This window comes from Notothenia rossii (genome assembly GCF_949606895.1).
Source record: "Notothenia rossii genome assembly, chromosome: 4".
In the NCBI taxonomy this organism is placed as follows: Eukaryota; Metazoa; Chordata; class Actinopteri; order Perciformes; family Nototheniidae; genus Notothenia; species Notothenia rossii.
This window is the reverse complement of record NC_136902.1, coordinates 29,477,078-29,496,306: the sequence shown is the minus strand read 5'-3', so window position 1 is coordinate 29,496,306 and position 19,229 is coordinate 29,477,078. Positions and strand designations below refer to the sequence as shown.

Here is a 19,229-nt window from a genome sequence, read left to right as displayed (position 1 = left end):
TGTATAAGGAGGTGCATTGCCTGAATCTGGATGTTTGTCTTAAGAGATGTATTATGTTGGGAAATAATTTGAAGGAAAACTATGTAAATGCAATTAATTTTTAAAGTAATATGCCATATTACTGGAAAGTGACTGTTCCTTATATAATATATGAATTGTTTGCCCCACATACCTGGAATGTCCCTTTCTCAGACATTCTAGGTATTCCGTGAACAATGTAGACTTAAAAGGACACAAATAATAACAAAAAGTTATTATAAAAAAAGTTAAAATCAAAGCACAAAACAATGTGAGTGAGACTGTGATGATTTTTTATTGTTGGGATGTTGACTACCAGTGACTGTAAATTACGGATATCTAATACGAATCTTGCAGGTGTTAATACAAACAAAACAAATAATAACTTAAAAACATTGGTGTCATTCTTTATACAAATGTGATCATTTTATTGCAATACCAAAAGAAGATGTCTTGTTATCACCAAAAATGGCAAATTGTTAACCAGGTTATCATCTCCACAAATGTTCCTTTTATCTTTTATCAGAGGTATTAAGACTTTTTCAGATGACAAAACAAATATACAAATAGTATACAAGCAGAATGTCAGGTAGGACATGAATCCACTCTTCCTACTTCCTAGAAAAGGAGGTGGCAATGAACCCCCAAATAACTTGTTAGTCCCACCTCTGTAATATGTAAATAATCTCTGTATAGGGTGAATTTCAAGAAAATACTTACAACTAAGTACAATAAAATAGTTTGACTATTTAAGGAAAATGTACACATCTCATCCGAGAGAAATGGAAAAATAACGACAAGGTCATTTTTAAGGGAAAATGGGTTAAACAGGATTGTTATATCCTAATACAAAGAACAGAGCAAAGTCCAACATTTCAGTCAAAAAGTAAACAAACTACAAGACATAGAATCCTGGAATAAGGACGCAAAATAACAACATTTTTGACCCAAAAAAAGGTTATATTCTATGTTATAAATCCAGTTTAGATTCACTTGTAACATTTGCAATCCTCACACGTTATTTCTTATATTTCCATCTCCAGTTAAATAATTACATTTATTTCCAGCAATATTTAATATTTCAATATTTCTTTCTTCACAAATCTTCCCCCCTATGCCTAACTCTCACATTCCATCTCCTCTTCTTTTTTCTTCTCCTCTACTCCTGCTGCAGCTTCATCCTTTCCTTCCGTGTGGAGCTCAGTGTGGGTTTCCTCCTCTTCCTCCTCCCTCCTCTCCTCATGAGTCAGCCCTTCAGTCTCTTCTTCCTGTTCTTGTCTCTCCCCCACTATCCCTCCCTCTCCCTCTCCAACTGTCGTTCGGAAGATCAGCTCTCCTCCTTCCTGGATGACTTGCTCCGTGGCTGTGGTGTATTGGTAGAAGTCGGAATCTGCCTGGAACATGACGAGGGCCTGAGCTGTGTGGATGCGAACGTGCTGGGCGAGGGAGCTGGCGTCCAAGAATTTATCCCCGCATGAATCACAAGCGTACAGGATCTGGGTGTTGGGGTCTGGGAACAAGAGAGGAGTTGAATTAATAGACTGGTACCAATGTGTTTTTCAGTGATCTGGCTTAGAATAAAAATCCATTAAGTTCTTTAAAGGGGCGCTTGTATGCTCATTTTCAGGTTTGTATTAGTATTTTGTGCTTCTACTGCAATATGTTTACATGGGTTAGGGTTAGGGTTAGGGTTGTCTATTTAATTTTTTTACTTTCTATACCCCGCTTCATAAACATTACTGACTTCGCTCTGCTTCTCCAAGACTGTCTCACATTCCAGGAATGTGACAAAATACATTGGTGCCACTTTTTCAAGACTTACATTTTAACCAAAACTAATAGTCAAGTATGGATGAGAAGTAAGTATAAGCTATTATATAAAACATACATTTGAACATCTACAATTCAATGACAACTCTTTCTGATGATGAAAACCATGTACGACCATATAAAGCTCCAGAACAGCTATCAAATAGATCTGAAGTAGAGTTTTATTTCAACATCCTGTCATTTTTATCTCTTTAACAAACTTGTTATCGTGTTGTGATGCAGATATTCAACTGCACATTCACACAAAAGTCCATTAAGCAAAAAGCTTTTGTCTGCTCTGAAAATAGGTTTTAAAGCATTCATTGATATTCACAAATATTTGTGTATCCATGCCTATTTTAAATGTATCATTAATACTTTATGCAATAATACTGTTGATGGGAATTCTTGTGTTTTCATTAGGAAATATAAAACATTTAGTCCTGATGAAGTATTAATGAATGTGTGGATAGCTGATGTTGAATACCATAATAACTAAACCACTGTACCAATTCTGGCCATATACAAGAGGATCAGTAAAAATGCTGATCATTATTCCCCTGTGGCATCTTAAAGCCCCACCACAGCTTTTCCCCTCAAATTAAGTTGAATTGCGCATTCCTACATTTAGTTTAGTATTTTTCTGTTACTCCAACTTGTGACTAATATCCTGTTAAATGCAATTCCTGATCGCATTGTTAGTAGGATGTCCTAAACCAGTGCGATTATTCCATTATTAAAATACAGATGTTTGTGTGCATACTGTAATTTATTTTCCAAACACATTCTTACCTGCTTCTTGCACTTTCTCCACTGCCTTTGTGATTTCAGCCTTTAAAGCCTCAGTCTCATCTGCAGACACTGAAGCAGCCACAGGAACAACTGTAAACAGAAACAACATAAACAAACACTCCTTAATGTGTGAGCCCTTTAATCATAATTCTTCTTTTATTATGTGCAGAAGTTCATGGTGATAAATACAGCTTGTGTACAAGACAAGGACACGATATTTCCCCTAAAATCCCAGAACCCTGCGTTAAGTACCCTGTGTACTTGATTTGTTTAAACCTTCAAAGGCTTTCATAAGGTTTGTAGTTATTTTGCCATAATGTTTAAGGTTTTTTACCATTATAAGCTCTGATCATGCCCTCCGACTCTAACTAGTTCAGTTTTCCTGTACCTTGTCTGTATTAATAGTGATGAAGTTGAATTAAAAAAAAGATGCTGTCTGACCTCTCAGCTGAGCCACAGCGCTGGCTGCCAGGGTAACAATGTCCTCCGTAGTGACGGTAACTATGTTGATCTCGCCGTCAGAGGTAGACGCGCACCCATCGAGCCCCTCGTCTGCGCTGCCCCCAGCTAACACCAGCCGCTTCATGCCGGCCTTCCCTTGGTGCACGGTCTTGACGTGGGAGCGCAGGTTGTCCACCCGGTTGAAGCCTCGGCCGCATTTATCACACAGGAACGGTTTCTCTCCTGAGGGAGGAAACAAATTAAGTGAAAATGTAAGGGGGAAAGGCAAAGCAACTTTATTTGTATATTACACATTTTGTCGCAATTCAATATGCTTAACAGAGTAATTAAATACAGCAAAGACAAACTATTTACTTTATAATTCTACTCCTTGATTTAGTTTTTTAACATAAATCTGTTATTTTCTTGATTTTATTAACGTGTGCTTGTCTCTTCATTTAGTATGTTAGTCTACTAATTGTATTTCACTTTTTAATCTACACTGTTCTTTTGCTGTAAGATTGTACATCACCCCAAAGTAGGACAAAAAAGGATTTCTGCTTCGTGGTTTGAATGTGAAAGAGGACAGGCAAGACTTGTGTAGTTTCAATTAAGTAAATTATTTATTAAAAAGATAACTTTGTCCTTACCTGTGTGGATGATAATGTGCTTGGACAGGTCTCCCACATTAACAAATGCCTTTGAGCACATCTGACATTTGTGGGGCCGGACATTGTCGTGATGCCGAATGTGATTGGCCAGCTGACTGGACTGCACGAACCTGTCCACAGAGAGAGAGAGAGAGAGAGAGAGAGAGAGAGAGAGAGAGAGAGAGAGAGAGAGAGAGAGAGAGAGAGAGAGAGAGAGAGAGAGAGAGAGAGAGAGAGAGAGAGATGTATTCACCGGTCATCTTGTTTCCTACTCATCCACTGGCATTGCAACTAGATTTCTTCTAGCTGCAGATTTTACGAAGAAATTCTTGGCAGTATTTTTTTAATATGGTACATTGCAAATGCCACATGCCTAGGCCATAAACATGGTATGGGCTTCCCTACTATTCCTTATGCAAGATCTGCTTTGAGGCTCTTAATACATTACATGTCTTGAATAATTGTCTGTTTGCTCATATGTTTCTATACAATGTGTTTTCTGCTAATGTCAAGTCTTAATGCAGCAAATATCAAGATCATTTTACAACAATAAAGTAACTTTAAGATACAATTTTAAATCACAGTTTATGTGCTCGGATCTCTCTTTACATATTTTTAAATATTCTTATTGGATTCAGAATCATAACACTTCTTTTAACCCATGGGAAATTGGGTTTTGTAACAGTTTTATAAAGAAATTAAATAAAAATATGGTATGATGTCAGTTTATATTCCACAGATACAAGTATTTTACTTATTGTATTAACCTTCTGTAACAGCACAAATGCATCTTCATTTTTTTATCATACCTTTTGCCGCAGCGATCGCACACGTAGGGTTTCTCTCCGGTGTGCTGGCGGACGTGAGCGATGAGCGAGCTGGCCTGTGTGAAGGCCTTTCCACAGATGGGACAGACGCAGGGCTTCTCTCCTGTAAATAAGGATTACAGCATCAACATGGTGTCAGGTGAATACAAATCGTATAGTGTTCAAACTGAAAAAGGATGAAATGATGATAAGTGTCATGGCAGTACCTGTGTGGATGCGTTCGTGCCGCTGCAGAGCTCCGGGGTCACTGAACGCTCTCTGGCAGTGCATACAGATGTACGGTTTCTCCCCACTGTGGACTCGCAGGTGTCTCTTCAGATTGCCTAATAAAAGAAGAACATTCCATCACAGAAAGATTAGGTCAAATGCCTGGAAGCAAAGACAACTAAGAGAAGATAAAACATGGATTTAAACTGAAGCAGCTAGAATTGTGGTTGCTCCAGATAAAATGTTCACTGTACACGTTGGGCATTCTTTGAGTTGGTGATAACTATGTCTTTTTTATTCTATAATAGAATCATTTTATTCTTGTAGCTACTGTGTAACCACCACTCATATATCATTTTAATTAAAATCATGATTAAATGGTTCAACTTTTGAGCCCTCTCCTGGCTGCAAAAGTGCCTGACTTCAGCACATTTCTTACAGGTAAATATGACTGTATAACAGAAATAAACTAAATTCATGGAAAGTATAATCCATACTGTCTTCTTACCTGATGTAGTAAACTGTTTGCCGCATTCCTTGCACTTGAGAGGCCCGTCTGCGATATGGATCTTTAAGTGAGCCTTCAGATTTCCAGGCTAAAGACACAAAAAGTAAACAAACTCAATATAATTCACTCAGTAACACTTCACTGGTAATTATATGGTAATGGTAGCAATCTAACTAAGCTTTTCTAAAGGTTTAAAACTTTATGACATTTCACTGAAAAGTCTACAATTAACCTCAACCTGTTCACCAACATGCTGTTACCTGGTTGAAGCGCTTGTCGCAGTAGGGGCAGCGGTTGCCCTTCTCCGTGTCGTGCGTCTCCAGGTGCCTCATCTTGGCGGTGGGGTCGGAGAAAGCCTTGTCGCAGAAGTCGCAGTGGTACGGCTTCTCCCCGCTGTGGACCAGCTGGTGCCGCTTCAGGTTCCCCGACGTGGTGAAGAGTTTTCCGCAGACGTCGCAGCTGTAGCGCGCCTCGCCCGTGTGACGCTTCCGGTGCAGGTTGAGCAGGCTGATCTGCCGGTAGCTCTTCCCACACGTCGTGCAGCAGTACGGCTTCAGAGGGCTAGGTGGAGACAAGAGCACAACTAATGATATCAAACTGACAGAGCTCAAAGGGGGCCTTTTATGCTTGTTTTCAGGTTGATATTTGTATGTTGTGCCCCTACTTGGACATGTTTACATGCTTTAATGTTCAAAAAGGTCCTGATTTTTCTCATACTGCCTGTGCCTGGCAATCAGCTGACCTTTACAGTAAAAGTAGCAACATAGCCTAGACAAGAGATCCATGTGCTTTTTAAAACTTTTATAAAATAAGCACACGTAATGGATTTCAGGAATAAGATAAGTCTACACATCTTCCATCAAGGACTGAAAACTAACCTGTTTTGCCTGAACCTTGGCCATTAAACACAAACACATGTAAAACTTAAAAGGGGCATTTTTATGCTAATTTTCAGGTACATATTTGGGTTTTGTGCCACTACTGTGACACATTTAAATGCTTTAATGTTCAAAAGCTCTCTATTTGTATCACACTGCCTGTGCTGCAGCACCTATTTTCACCCTCTGTCTGAAACCAGAGCCCAGTCTGCATGATTGGTTAGCTGGCTCTTTTGTGATTGGTCAGCAGCTTAGAAAAGTCCAGCCCCTTAGTGTATCACGTACAATGTGTTGGAGCGCTAGCCAATAGAAGTGTGACATGGTGATGCTATTTTGTACAAATAATAATGCTGAATATAATAAGTCACTCACCTGTGTGTTTTTTCATGAGCTTTACAGGCTGCGGGGTCAGAGAAAGCCTTGTTGCAGTCCCGACAGCTGAACGGCTTCTCTCCCGTGTGAATGCGCATGTGTCTCTTGAAGTTACCCGTGTGCGTGAACTTCTTCCCACAGTCCTGGAAAAGAAAGACGAAGTATGTCATTAAGACTTAGCCGACACAAACGTTTTAATGAAAATATATTTATGCAAAAGAAACCAATATCTGCTTGAATGTCACCGACATGTTCACCATGCTATCGACATTATTAAATGTTTGTGTTTAAAGCAGCTATTTTAGCTTTAATGCATCTGCAAACGTTATCAGGTCAAACAGCTCAGTATGGCTGGGGATGTTCACACTTTGCCCGTGATGAGCAGCTCTATTCCAGATATGGCCACAAAGATGGTGATATTAAATGTGCAATATGTAATTTTCTGCCCACTAAAGGGCCTTCTCCTTCAGTGGTTTGTTTGTAATTGATCTAAGCTTTTCCAGTTAGATTACTTGTTATTGGATATTCTTCAGGATGTTATTACCGTGAGCTAAATTATCCAAAGATATCTACTCCTCTCAAAAACTCACTGATGGAATGATTCAAACTGGTAAAAACACTGAATAAAACTGTTTCTCGTTAGAAATCTGTGTTGCTCAGCAACTTGTTGGCTGCTGTTTATGTTACCTCATCTTGTTGTTTTAATAATTTTCAGATCCAAAAGTCAATTGACTAAAATCTTTCATCCGTTTTAAATAAATAGTAAGAAATTACCAATATCTTAAAACTGTATTGTAAAAAAATCGGCTTAAAAGTTGAAAAGTTAGTTTATGGCAACTAATGTTTTTTGTCTCACCTCACATTCGTGAGTCACGGAGCTGTAAGGCTTCGACTCGGACCGGCTGCTCATCGTCGATGAATGAGTTTGTCTGCCTTCTCTGTCGCTTCCTGAATCGTCTTCTTCCATTTCGTCTTCAATATCATCATCATCATCATCATCTTCCTCCCCAAACTCCTCTTCATCATTATCTTCTCCGTCGTCCATCTCCCCACTCTCATCCTCCTCATACTCCTTATCCTCCTCTTCCTGCTGTTCTCCAGCTTCTTCTGCTGGCTCGGAATCTTTCTTCTCAGTTTTTGTCTTTGATGGGCCTTCTTCCTCTGAGTCATTGTCTACAAAGGAGACAACAGAGAACTTAGTGACATGTCTGAAATATGACGGATAATGCAGTTTGTATAATAGTATGTTTCAGAAAGCCTCAGGCGCGTTCACACCAAGTATTTTTCCCACAAAGGTTCCTGAGAACTACGATTTAGTTGCGTTCACACCAAAAAGTCCCAGGAACTAAATTAGTTCTACAGAACCTTTTTTACCCCCTTTTCAGTCCCTGCTAGAGAGCAGGGACTTTCGTGGGAGAAAAAGGTTCCTGTGTCTGATTAGCTGGGCGGAATGTTACATTCTCTTTCATCTTATTCTATTTTATATGTTTATATTGTACTTATCTTTCTTGTTTTCCTATATATCACCTGTAAGTCTCTTGCACAATGGTATTTCCTTACTTCTTTTTATGTCTTAAGGATAGTATTGTTGGGGGATTTCATAAAATAAAAATACACTATAAATATGGAAAACAGACTAGATTTGTTTGTTTAACTTAAAATAATAATAATAATACATTTTATTTATTTATTTTTATAGCGCTTTTCCTAATGCTCAAAGACGCTTGCATTTTATCAATATATACTCATTGAAAAAGGACATCGTTATTATTACCATAACATACACCAATGTATCTTAGATAATCCGATTTTGCTTGTTTAACTCGTCAATAAATAGTAAAACCCACTTTTGGCATGTTAAAACCTTTTATTTTAGAAGATTCTCTCAGAACTGTTACAGGATGTGTATTTTAATTAATTTAATTTGAATAATTGTGTAGTTCTTTTTATCTTTAATACTTCTTATGTAAGCTTCTTGGTTAAAATTAAGCTCTCTTTGGCTCTTTTCTTGCCTCTGTGGGTCAAACAAAGGTATTCTGATGATTGAGAAGAAAAAACCTGAAAATATATCTTCTGTACACACTGTGGACTGTAAAGGTAAATTAGCCTTAAGTATTTTCAAAAATGACAGTGTACTTATTTGCATGTAACAATAATCCCTTTGAATCTTTTCTGTCTGGATTTTGTTTGTCTACAAATTCAATAACCAGTGGAAGCTCATAAAAAGCTGTGTTGTTGTTTGGGTTAATACCGCAGAGTAAAGCAGTGCAGCGTGCTTACCTGGTGGGAAGTTCCGTCGAGGAGGTTTTCTGATTCTTCTCCCCCGAGAGCTCATGTAGGAGCTGCCAGCGGATTTCAACTGTGATTCTTTACAGAAAAAGAGCAAAAACAAATTCCTTGGTCAAATAAAAAGAGTTAACACTGTAATGCATCTATTAGACATCATTTTGTAGTAAAGTACTGACTGGGTGTGTAGTCAGCGTCTGACGCCTGTTGTGCCGCTCCTTCCTCCTCCTTCTTCACAGGAACCTTCTTTGGAGAGGGCAGGGCGGGGGGTTTTGGGGGTCTTCCTGGGTCAGGGGTGGTTTTGGCGGGCTCAGTAATAGTTGTCTGTGGTGTTTCAGGGGAAGCGTCTTCCTTTAAGTTTTCCTCATTTTGTGTGAGCTTTATATCTTCTGTGGGGGGGCTACTGCTCTCCTCTGCTTGAGATGCTGCTTCTGCCAGGTCACTCTCTGGTTCCTCTCGCTGCTCATCACCTTGCTTTTCTTCTGGTTTGTAAAAAATAATGAGAAGTTAGCGGAGAAGAGAATTTAATACACTGGACCATAACAGTTTATAAAGCTCAGTTTAATACTTTGACTATGTTATATTGCTTGATTAAAATGGTGAATGCACTTCTGTTACATTAACGCAAATCATGTGAGCTATTCCTCATACAAATACTGTGACCCTTGCCCATTCCTTTGTATTTTTTGCAATGCTACCACTTTTTAAAAATTGCACAGCTTTGTCACTTTAAATTCTTATAAAGATTAAGGTCACCTTTATTCAGTTTCAGTTCTTCACTCTGGTGTCATTTTATAATTACACACATAGATCCGAAATACACACACATGAATAAACAGGACATATAGTCATGAACTGATGAGAGCGAAGGGGCTGCAAGTTATCCGGGGCTCTCAAGCACCGGTCCAAACTCCATATTTTTGGTCGATCTTTTAATCTTTTCAAAAAAGATACAAAATTACAGCATTTAACTCATACAAATGCCCAAACAGCAGTTTAAAATGTAAAGCTTGGAATTCCTATTTCTTTAAAATGCAGGTAAAGATTCCAACTATGGAAATACCTTATGACTAACAATATAAACAAAGGACACCTCATGCCATTAAAAGTGGCGGTTAAGGTTAAATACATTCGATTGTTGAATTTATTCCAAACAAAAATCTTTTCTTGTTGACCTCGACTGCCCCTTCCTACACAAGCAGCGATATCTGATAGAGAATTGTATCAGATACGACCGTTACCGTCCTCGTGTGGCTGCAGCCTGATCTGCTTCAGCAATCGGGAAATTGAGGGCACCGGTGACTCACCGACGGCAAAATCCAGAGTTATGAGGGCCGGAGCTGTAGTTGCCATGGACTGGTACGCAGAGCACGCATTCACAATTTCTTGCATCTTTAGAAAGTTAGCAACAGCCAAGACGTCTTCTACGTTCTGTGGACTCAAACTCAGCTTGGCTGTGTACATGAACTCCAGGACCTGACCCAAACCTGCAACCAGAAACAACAATCAAATAGGTCTGGTTATTATTATTACCAATTTTCCACATTAAAAGACACACAAAAAGGATAACAAGAACACAAAAAATAACAACATGATGACAATGCAATTATAAACCATTAAATATAGAAGATATAGCCTGACATGGCATAACTTAACAGGTAATACAAACACATATTACAAACATTATGGGAATGATCACAACAATAAAAGTAATAGTAATAACACCAATGACAATAATATACTTTTTTTTTTTTTTAAATAGTATATATATATATATATATATAAAACTTAAATAAAAAAAGAAGATTACTTTCCCTTGCTGTTCAATCAGAATCAGAATCGGGTTTATTGCCAGGTACGTTTATACACATACAAGGAATTTGCTTTGGTTTCTGGTAGTGCGAACATAAACAATTTAAGAAAATAAGTTGCAATAGTAGGCCAAAAATATAAAGATGATAAAAAGAAACACTGAATTAACGCACAAAACAAGACAAAACAGAGCTCGTCACAACACTGAAGCAGCCTTCATCGTCGCCATGTTATTGCTACATATCCTAATTTTCCATAAAAGACTGCCAGATAGAATTAAAGGCCTTTTCTGTCTTTTAAGATTGTAAGTTATTTTCTCCACATAGAGCAACAAGTGTAGTTGGACAGCAGTGAAAACACTGTGATAGCAAGGCATAACAAATATTGAAAAAAAATGTAATGCATAAATACGTAGTGCGCACACTGATGGAAACCCACCTGCTGCATTGCTGATGTCCAGATGCACCACATCTTTCTGGTCCAGGAAGAGCGTACGGAAGTAAAAACTGCAGGCTGCCAGCACAGCTTTGTGGGCCTTGAAGTCCACCCCGTCCACCACAAAGGTGCAGTCACACAGCAGGCCCTGCCGACGCTGGCGGTTCAGCTGCTCCAGGACCTTCCCACTGTGCCACGGGAACTCCATCGTACCGAAGGACGCTTGAGGATGATGGAGGAGTCTCTGTGGAGAGTGAAAAGCAGAGTCAAATGGAGCACCATAGGAAATGCTCAAAAACGTGGACAGCCAGCTTGACCAGTTGTGTTTTACAGTGACATGACATTCCTGGGCCTTTATTTTAACAATACTGGAGTATGATTGAAATAATTGGCAAAATTACAATATTTTTTTGTGAGCCTTACAATGATCATTCATAATGATTACTCATTGACTTTGGTGACATTATGTATTTATTTACCTTCAATATATATAATTTAATTGAAAAACATCTAAAAATTGATTCCAAATATTTTATAAAAAACAATAAAATGCGGTTCAAAATATTAAATACATTTGATATAAATAAATAAGATTAACTATTTAGTAACTTGATACCTAATATAACATATTTTTTTAATCAGTATCTGAATACTATTATGACTGACCAGAGCAGTCATACCAATAATGTTTAGTGTGAAACTAAATAAAGACTTTTGGCATTCAAAAACCATGTAACTCCAACATTAATAAAGTAACATAGAGTTAAAACAGTTGTCAGGACATAGATGTTTAACTTTACCCTGTCTTCCATAATTGCAATTCAATGACATAATAACACTATGAGCTAAAAAGATCAGTAAAGTTACGCGTTTATGCTTAAAAACTATCCTCATTTGGAATGTATTCGACTCGTTAAAAAAAAGGAAAAACAAGGTACCAGTGTTTTAGTGAAGTCTGTCGAAAGGTGCATGAATTGTCTGTAAGGTATTTAGGTTGTATGGTCAATAAACTCAATATAAACATGTCCTAAATGTTTTGTTCATGTAGGTTAGTGCCTGTTCAATTTCTTACAAGATACTGCAGAAAATACTCCAAACAGCTATACAATTTAAAACCCAAGATCATTCGAAATATAGCTACGTTAGCTAATAAACTAAGTGCGTAGTAACGATACTGTACAAAGTAACGTCAGAAATTAGAAAATAATGACGCCAGACTTTGGCTTCATGATGGACATGCAGCATTACACAAAAACACGAGAATATTAAAGAGCAGTAAAGATGTTTAATGACTGGAAATAACGTGTCTCTAAAAGTTTTTGACAGCTTTGGTTTGACAGTGCAATGAATCGATTACAAATCCTCCATCCTTGTCGCTTTGTTATCAGGGATTAATTTAGCTTGCCTTGACATGCATGTAGTGAAGGGACAAGATGGCGGAGCGGCGAGTCCGACCTGTCTTCACCTCTTGTTGTTTTCTCTGCTAGCTCGCTCATTTCGCTCCCTGCAAGCGCCATGTTCATATAAACTAAGTCCTGAATTACCTCTTTGTTTCCGCTTTTCACTCCGGGTCCAAAATGCAGCTCGGACGATGATTCGGAATGTTTGACTTGGTTAGGCAAAACAAATCCAATCGAGCTTTTCGGTGATCGATCATGCTCCACTCAGTCCATCCAGCGCCATCTTCGTCTCTCTGATCGATTGATAGGGACCGGCCGGATATATAACTGGAGCATGCGCAGTGTGAACACGGGCTGTGCACATGATGACCGTGTGGTGGCGCAATACGCTCAATTCATTCAAACCAGCGCCGTATAGATATAATTATAGTAGGCTAGTACTGATTCAAACCTTTATTTAACAAGGTCAGGTGGTTCCATTGAGATCATTGATCTCTTTTTCATGGGAGACCTGTCCAATATAGACAATTTCAGTGTCTGGTTCCAGAAGATTAATGTCATATTTGTTATTCTTGTCCAAAGTCTTGTATTTTTTTGCAAGCTGTCTTTACATACTACTACTTTCATACAAAAATATAGGCTTGTTTTGCCATTTAACTTTTTTTCTAACTTGTAAACTCATATTTATAAATCTATATGTTCTAATCATGAACCATCATTTTCTAAGTTTTGAAAACGACACAAAACCACCAAACGGCTTCAATCCTATATTCTAAAAAAAATAGGAAAGGTAATAAAACATTGAATCCACAATGAATAACTTACCATTTTTGTGAGCTGATTTATTATGTATATCAGTGCTTTAATCCCCTGGCTGGTATTGGTATTATCTGAAGCAGCAACACGCTATTAATCTGATTCATAAATGTGAAGTTGAAACCATGTAATGAATGGCAAACCCCTATAACCTATAGGCTTTTGTATTAAGTACCCTTTCAAACAAAAAAATCATGCTGTATTATATGCTAGTGCCGATGTAATGAGTATAAAGTGCAATGAGAATTGTCAACGTCCTTTGAGAATAATAATTCATAATCATTTCCCCATCATTCTGAAAAGAACATATATCATTAATTTCTACGCTGCTTCACAACATAAATCATTCTGTTATGTGGTCTTTCACAGGGAAAAGCTTTCCAAAATGCAAAGGTCACAGCCTGGCTCGAACATAAAGTGAATTACAGCCACATCACAAAGCTGTCGAAATTATTTTAGATTGAAAAGAGCTTTCAAAATTATTTTCTCATGGAAACAGGACAGACAAAACACACAAAACACTGAATAGAATCACCTCTGAGCTTTCGTACTGATTTTCAGAACAGAATAGATTGCCTTGTGCTGTTTACTGCCTACTCACCTTCAAGCCCATATTTTTATTTTTTTTATTTGTATAATTATATTGAATTTTTCAATTATTTACACTTTCAGCTGTTTTAAAAAAAGAAGATTTCTCCAAGATGAAACTCTAAATGTTGTTTAAAAGCCTTCTCTATAAATGCATTCATTATACACAAGGGAGGAAATACTCAAGACATTACCAGCTATATTCGCCCTTACAAAAATGTTTTTTTTAAATACTCAAGATTTGTACGTTTCTTATAGATTGTCAACTCTCCATTGGTAGCTTAAACTATACTTTAGTCCCGATCTAAATCAATGAAATAGTTCACATGTTTATGTCAAAGCAGGATTACTTTATTCACACAAATGTGATATATTACAAATTATTATTAATGTGGTAACCATCAATTTGTTAGGTGAGTCTTCATTTTTTAAGAACTGTGTTAGAGGACAACACACAAGTACTGTGTGTGTGTGTGTGTGTGTGTGTGTGTGTGTGTGTGTGTGTGTGTGTGTGTGTGTGTGTGTGTGTGTGTGTGAGAACCTGCAGGTTTGACCTACTGCTGCTGTGTATGTTGAACTAACTCAAGAGCAGCATTGTTGCAGACATGGAGATGGAGGACCTGGCATGTTTTATAGAGCATAGTGCCAACTCTCTGCTGAGTTTTTAAAGTAGAATGGTTTAAGTAAAGACAGGAAATAAGGAAGAAGCATAAGAACACAAAAAGTGAGAAGTTTGTGATGAGAAAGCGGGTCAGTTCTTTATATCTTGATCTCGGTGCGGAAGGTCTGCACGAGCTCGTGTTTGGCCGGTAGTCGCCGTGCTTTGACTGTTAGGGTCCCTTCTGCGCCCAGTGATGATGTCACTGAGGTGGGGTCCACATCCTCAGGTAGTTGGCACTTGTGTGTGAACGTGTTCATCACCGAACCATCCTGTGCCAACTGCCAGAAGAAACAAATACTTAGAATGACTTCATTGCAGGAATGATGTACTTTGTAGGTCTAACAGGAAGTTCGACATTCGACAAAAAGTAAATGGGATTTTCCCTTTGGATTTTGAATGATGGCATGAATAAAGCTCTTTGACAAACTTTTTGATACCTTCATGTTTGATTCAGCAAGTTCATCTTTAAAAATGAAAATTAATTTTAATATTCTAAAGCATAAATTACATTTCAGGCTATGAACCAACTGCCACAGTCGCAATACGTCAAGGTCATGATTTGGTAAATAAGGTTCCTGGTGTTAAGCGTGATCTTTGTCCCTGACACTCCCTGTAATCCAATTTAGCCATTTGTTACCAACTACTAAGACACAAAAAAAACGTCTAAATCATGATTGGGGTTATTACCGATTTGTATTTTATGTTGGAGAACAAAATGTCAAAATCTCTTAATTTTGAAAAAACGAAATGACTTCGAGACAAGGGAAACAGATTTTAGTTTTAACATCTTGGAAAGGCTAATATTGTCTTACAGATTAAAGACATAAGGTAAATTCCATATTCATTTCCAACAAAAGGCTGCCCACCTTTTCCGCATGAACTTCAATCTGGTTGTTGGATGTGGTGACGATGACATCTTCAGGGGAGAAGTCTTGCACGTCAACTGTGAACTGGTACGAATCCCCAAGAGTCTTGATATTTCCAGAGCTACCTAAACCCAAGACAAGATAAGACATAATGTAAGACCACAGGGAAGCACTACTATCATGAAAGTATTGACATTATAAAATCAAACAGTATAGGCTAATTATGTTCTGTTTCACTAGGTCTTTGTGTAACATAGGAGCGAGCCTACTTGGCTGTGTATTATTATGGTATAAAGTACGTAGAGTCACTGTTCAGATATATAAACAGCATGGTTTCAGTTTTTAGTTCAGTTTTTTTCCTCAGCAAGTTGCAAACCTTGCTGTTTGGTGCTGAGCTGTTACCTTAGAGACATTTCACCCAAACTAGCTTCCTGAAAGATGGAGTAAGTGAGCGCAGAGTTTGAGGAAATGGAAAACAATGAGCTATAAAATTGCTTTAAAACTGAGAGGAACTGTAGAGCGGGGTGACATTTTTCTGGTGTTGTCGCAATGAGTGAGACCTTTCACATTACACTAAATCACATGATCCAATTGTTAACACCCATTTAAAACTTTAAATAGCCCATTAAATGGCTGTTATCAGTTGTTATCACTACCAGTTGAATGCTTCAAATGGGCAACTGCACAAACCCCGCACATTGGGAGATAAACCTATGGGTTAAATTGTATAGGGTATTTACTGATCCATACACCCTGACCACTTCGCAGATTTTGTCGCTCTTTATACTGACTCACTTATTTTTGATTCTGTCAATTTACTATGGCCAACAGACGTCAACATGGTTTTGTATTCTTTACGGTTACCATTTGAATAAATGAGAACAACCTTCTGAATCTTCCAGTATGTGGAGCAGGCCCCTTCTGAGCAATATCTATGACACTGATAACCACTGATAACGCCCATCCAATCCGATGATAACATTCAAAGAGAGTGCCATACTCTGAGCTCAGTGAAGAACTATGTGGTAACACATGACCTCACACACTGACTAGAAATTAGCGTGTGTGAGATATTAGCTCTGATCTCACGCAGGTCAGGTTGACTGGGTGACATCATTCCGATTGTTTGTGTATGTGCATGTATTTAGTGTGTACACCGGTCACTGGGCAACCATCTGGTCATTCCTTATGCAGGCGCCATTCCAGATACTCAGTGTGTGAAGTCATGGTGCTGGCAGTCAGTCTAGCATTCCCCAGCAGGCTTGTGTGCGTGTGTGTGTGTGTGTCTTGCTTTCCCATTAGCTGCTCCCACCCTCAGGATCTAGCACTGCACCTACGGGATACCAACAATGGTTCCAAAACAGTTAAGCTCTCCCCCTGTGACACTGTGGGCCACACTCTGAGTCCATTTGAAGTTCAGATGTCACACATTCACAGGTCTGTGTTCGCCTACAGGGAACCAACACAGAACAGTTCAAACCAGCTGCACACATTACTGAGCTAGGAGATGAAGCATAAAGTGAAATCTCTGTTGATTTTAATAGGCATTTGAAACACGAAACATCTGAAAATCCTGAAAGAATTTGCCAATATATTCTTGAAAAAATCCAATTCCAATTTAGAGTTTGTTTCCTCATCTTTTTTGCCCGTTGGTGACCCTATCAAACTACTCTCTTGATGAGAAAACATGTGTCCACACATCTATCACACGAGAGTCCTGTCTGTTTGTCTCCTTCCTCTGAACTTGGACTTCTTTTATCTCACATTTATGGAGAAAAAAACCACACTTCAAACAAAGCACAGATATCAATCTACCTTGTAGTCAAAGTTGTCTCTTCACCCAGTGTTGCTACTACTTTCACACCACTTTGTACATAAAAAAGTGACCTACAAATTGCTCCAAACTTACTGGAAAACCCCAGAGCGTCACTCCCAGGCCTCATGAAGGAGCCAAAGTCCTCGGCAAACAGTCCCCGGCTCTTCTCCATGTATGGGTTACTGGAAGATGAGGATGAGGATGAAGTCTGGTGAAAACTACGCTCCGATCGATAGGCAGAGGAGTTGGTCCCACTCATGGATGGCTGAGTGTTCTGGGTTAGGCAGAGGAGGAGAGTAATGGGAGGGAAGAGGGAGGCGGAGAGAGTTGATTCTTCTGCTCTGGGACTCTTCCAGGGGCTTAAAAGTAAGAAATAATTCCCACAGCTCTTCTGTCTTCTATATTACTTTTTCTTTATATTGTTTTTTTTCTTGTTTGTGCTAGGTAGAATGATTCAAATTCCCACCCTGATGCACTCATCCACCCTTATATACTGTATGGTCCCTTGGGCGGTGTACACGTGTGTCACAGCTCATTGGGAAGCGGTCATAGAGATCTATATTTATCATGAGACGCACAAGCAACGGAGAGAGGGGTCTGTTGTTGGAAAAGTTCTGGGCATTGAAGGCTATGAGGTTAAGACCTAGTGGAGAGTGGGATTGAGGGGGGGCAACAGTTGTCATTGACGCACCATCCCTGAAATAGCTTCCCTTATCTTCTCTCTTTAATGTCCCTGCACTCCAGTGATACATCAGCCAATTATTTCAGTAAAAAATAAAAGTACAGGTTATTCCTCTTAGCTGTAGATATTTATCAGTGCAGATAGTTTTGGTGTGAGTTACCAAGTGTTGGAGCTATTGACTGTAGAGGTACTACCTACAACATAACAGAACTAGAAGGCACTCGGCTTGTTGCGTTAAAAACACAAACAATCTATTTTGAAAAACTCGACAGCAATGTCTCATTCCAGAAATCTTGACCCACCTACTCAAAATAATCTACTGACCTTGTTGATGGAAGTTAAATGTACAAAGTAATTTAATTCTACCAAGCTACACTAGCTAACCATTTTACCGCGCAGAAGGAGATGTTAGCTAACCTAGTGTAAGCATTGGGTTGAGAGGTCATGTGTGGTGAGCATGCGCAGTTCTGTCCTGGTGTGCTGAAGGAGAACGTGGTGTGTCTCGACAATAATAAACGGAGGCGCTATCTGGGACGCTCCAAAAAGTACTAAGTTCCTGAGTTTTTGTTACACAGAAGTATCATTGAAGCCTTAACACCTCGGACGTTACATTGGTGGCAGCGGTATCGGAGTGTGTTTTATCTGCTCTTGGATAATTTTTTTCTGTGGACAATTACTGGACTTTCTGGTCGGCTCTGCTGGCTAGCTGTGCTAACGGTGCTAGCGCCGGAGCTTCATGTTCAGAGGAATGAAGAGTGACGGCGATATGGAAGATCTACTGCTTCTTTGACTGGTTCCGTGAGTAATGATATTAAAGTGGAGCTGCCGCCGATGTTTAGGGGCGACGGCCAGAGGCAGTTCGCTACGTGGATAAGACAGTTTGAAGCCGCTGTTCGTGCTCAGACGAGGGGTGCCAGGTGCACGAGCTACCTTGCTGAACATTCTACCTACCAGACTGGACGGTGCAGCTTTCCTGCTGTGGGACAGCTTGCCGGCAGATGTGCAGTGTGATTACGAAAGTGTGAAGGAGAAGCTGGCGAAGGCTTTTGGCCAGAGACAGTTCCTGCTTTATTTCCAGACGTGTGTATCTGCACGGCCCCGCCAGGTGAACGAGTGTTTGGAGGTGTATGCGGCTGACATTTCCAGACTCGTGGCTGAGGCTTTTCCCAATTATGAACGTGCTGCAGTAAATGGTGAGAAATTCAGACATTTTTTGGCTGGCCTTGATCCTGCACTTCAAGCAAAATGCCATGAACAGGGGGCGACTGATATGGAGGAGGCGTTGATAATTGCTGGGCGTTGTGAGCGGACCAGGCAGGCAATGTGGTTGAACACGCCTGGTCATCCTGCTGTTGTTGCATCGCT

At 39.2% G+C, this 19,229-nt stretch overlaps 2 protein-coding genes across 7 annotated transcripts; both read right to left on the bottom strand.

The window, feature by feature from the left end:
* Positions 1–294: 294 nt before the first annotated feature.
* Positions 295–12,778, bottom strand: zbtb17 (zinc finger and BTB domain containing 17). 5 transcript variants are annotated; one of them, XM_079676430.1, is made up of 15 exons: positions 12,580–12,778; positions 11,039–11,279; positions 10,096–10,275; positions 8,968–9,270; positions 8,783–8,869; positions 7,359–7,675; positions 6,503–6,645; positions 5,513–5,813; positions 5,253–5,340; positions 4,744–4,860; positions 4,520–4,640; positions 3,711–3,841; positions 3,061–3,303; positions 2,620–2,709; positions 295–1,528 (listed from the first exon to the last, which is right to left on the bottom strand). In XM_079676430.1, exons 2-15 carry the CDS (start codon positions 11,241–11,243, stop codon positions 1,137–1,139), a joined length of 2,718 nt encoding a protein of 905 aa, XP_079532556.1. In that variant the 5' UTR covers positions 11,244–11,279; positions 12,580–12,778; the 3' UTR covers positions 295–1,136. The 5 variants fall into 5 exon arrangements, with proteins under 5 accessions (XP_079532556.1, XP_079532555.1, XP_079532553.1 ...); XM_079676429.1 differs by lacking the exon at positions 12,580–12,778 and adding an exon at positions 12,441–12,557; XM_079676427.1 differs by lacking the exon at positions 12,580–12,778 and adding an exon at positions 12,108–12,325 and having other exon boundaries at positions 8,968–9,267.
* Positions 12,779–14,168: 1,390 nt separating this feature from the next.
* Positions 14,169–18,953, bottom strand: hspb7 (heat shock protein family, member 7 (cardiovascular)). Of its 2 annotated transcripts, none has more exons than XM_079676432.1 (4): positions 18,816–18,953; positions 17,276–17,456; positions 15,367–15,491; positions 14,169–14,778 (listed from the first exon to the last, which is right to left on the bottom strand). In XM_079676432.1, exons 2-4 carry the CDS (start codon positions 17,439–17,441, stop codon positions 14,599–14,601), a joined length of 471 nt encoding a protein of 156 aa, XP_079532558.1. In that variant the 5' UTR covers positions 17,442–17,456; positions 18,816–18,953; the 3' UTR covers positions 14,169–14,598. The 2 variants fall into 2 exon arrangements, with proteins under 2 accessions (XP_079532558.1, XP_079532557.1); XM_079676431.1 differs by lacking the exon at positions 18,816–18,953 and adding an exon at positions 18,189–18,302.
* Positions 18,954–19,229: the final 276 nt, after the last annotated feature.

Bases quoted from the DNA above. Each gene is read 5' to 3' on its own strand.
- hspb7 (XM_079676432.1), bottom strand. From the start codon at position 17,441: ATGAGTGGGACCAACTCCTCTGCCTATCGATCGGAGCGTAGTTTTCAC. The intron at 15,492-17,275 runs GTAAGTTTGGAG...TCTTGGGTTTAG, and splicing joins TGACGCTCTGGGGTTTTCCA to GTAGCTCTGGAAATATCAAG. The intron at 14,779-15,366 runs GTGGGCAGCCTT...TTCTTCTGGCAG, and splicing joins TTGAAGTTCATGCGGAAAAG to TTGGCACAGGATGGTTCGGT.
- zbtb17 (XM_079676426.1), bottom strand. From the start codon at position 12,161: ATGATCTTGGGTTTTAAATTGTATAGCTGTTTGGAGTATTTTCTGCAG. The intron at 8,870-8,967 runs GTCAGTACTTTA...TTTTCTGTAAAG, and splicing joins AGACGCTGACTACACACCCA to AATCACAGTTGAAATCCGCT. The intron at 3,304-3,710 runs GTAAGGACAAAG...TTCCTCCCTCAG, and splicing joins GCACATTATCATCCACACAG to GAGAGAAACCGTTCCTGTGT.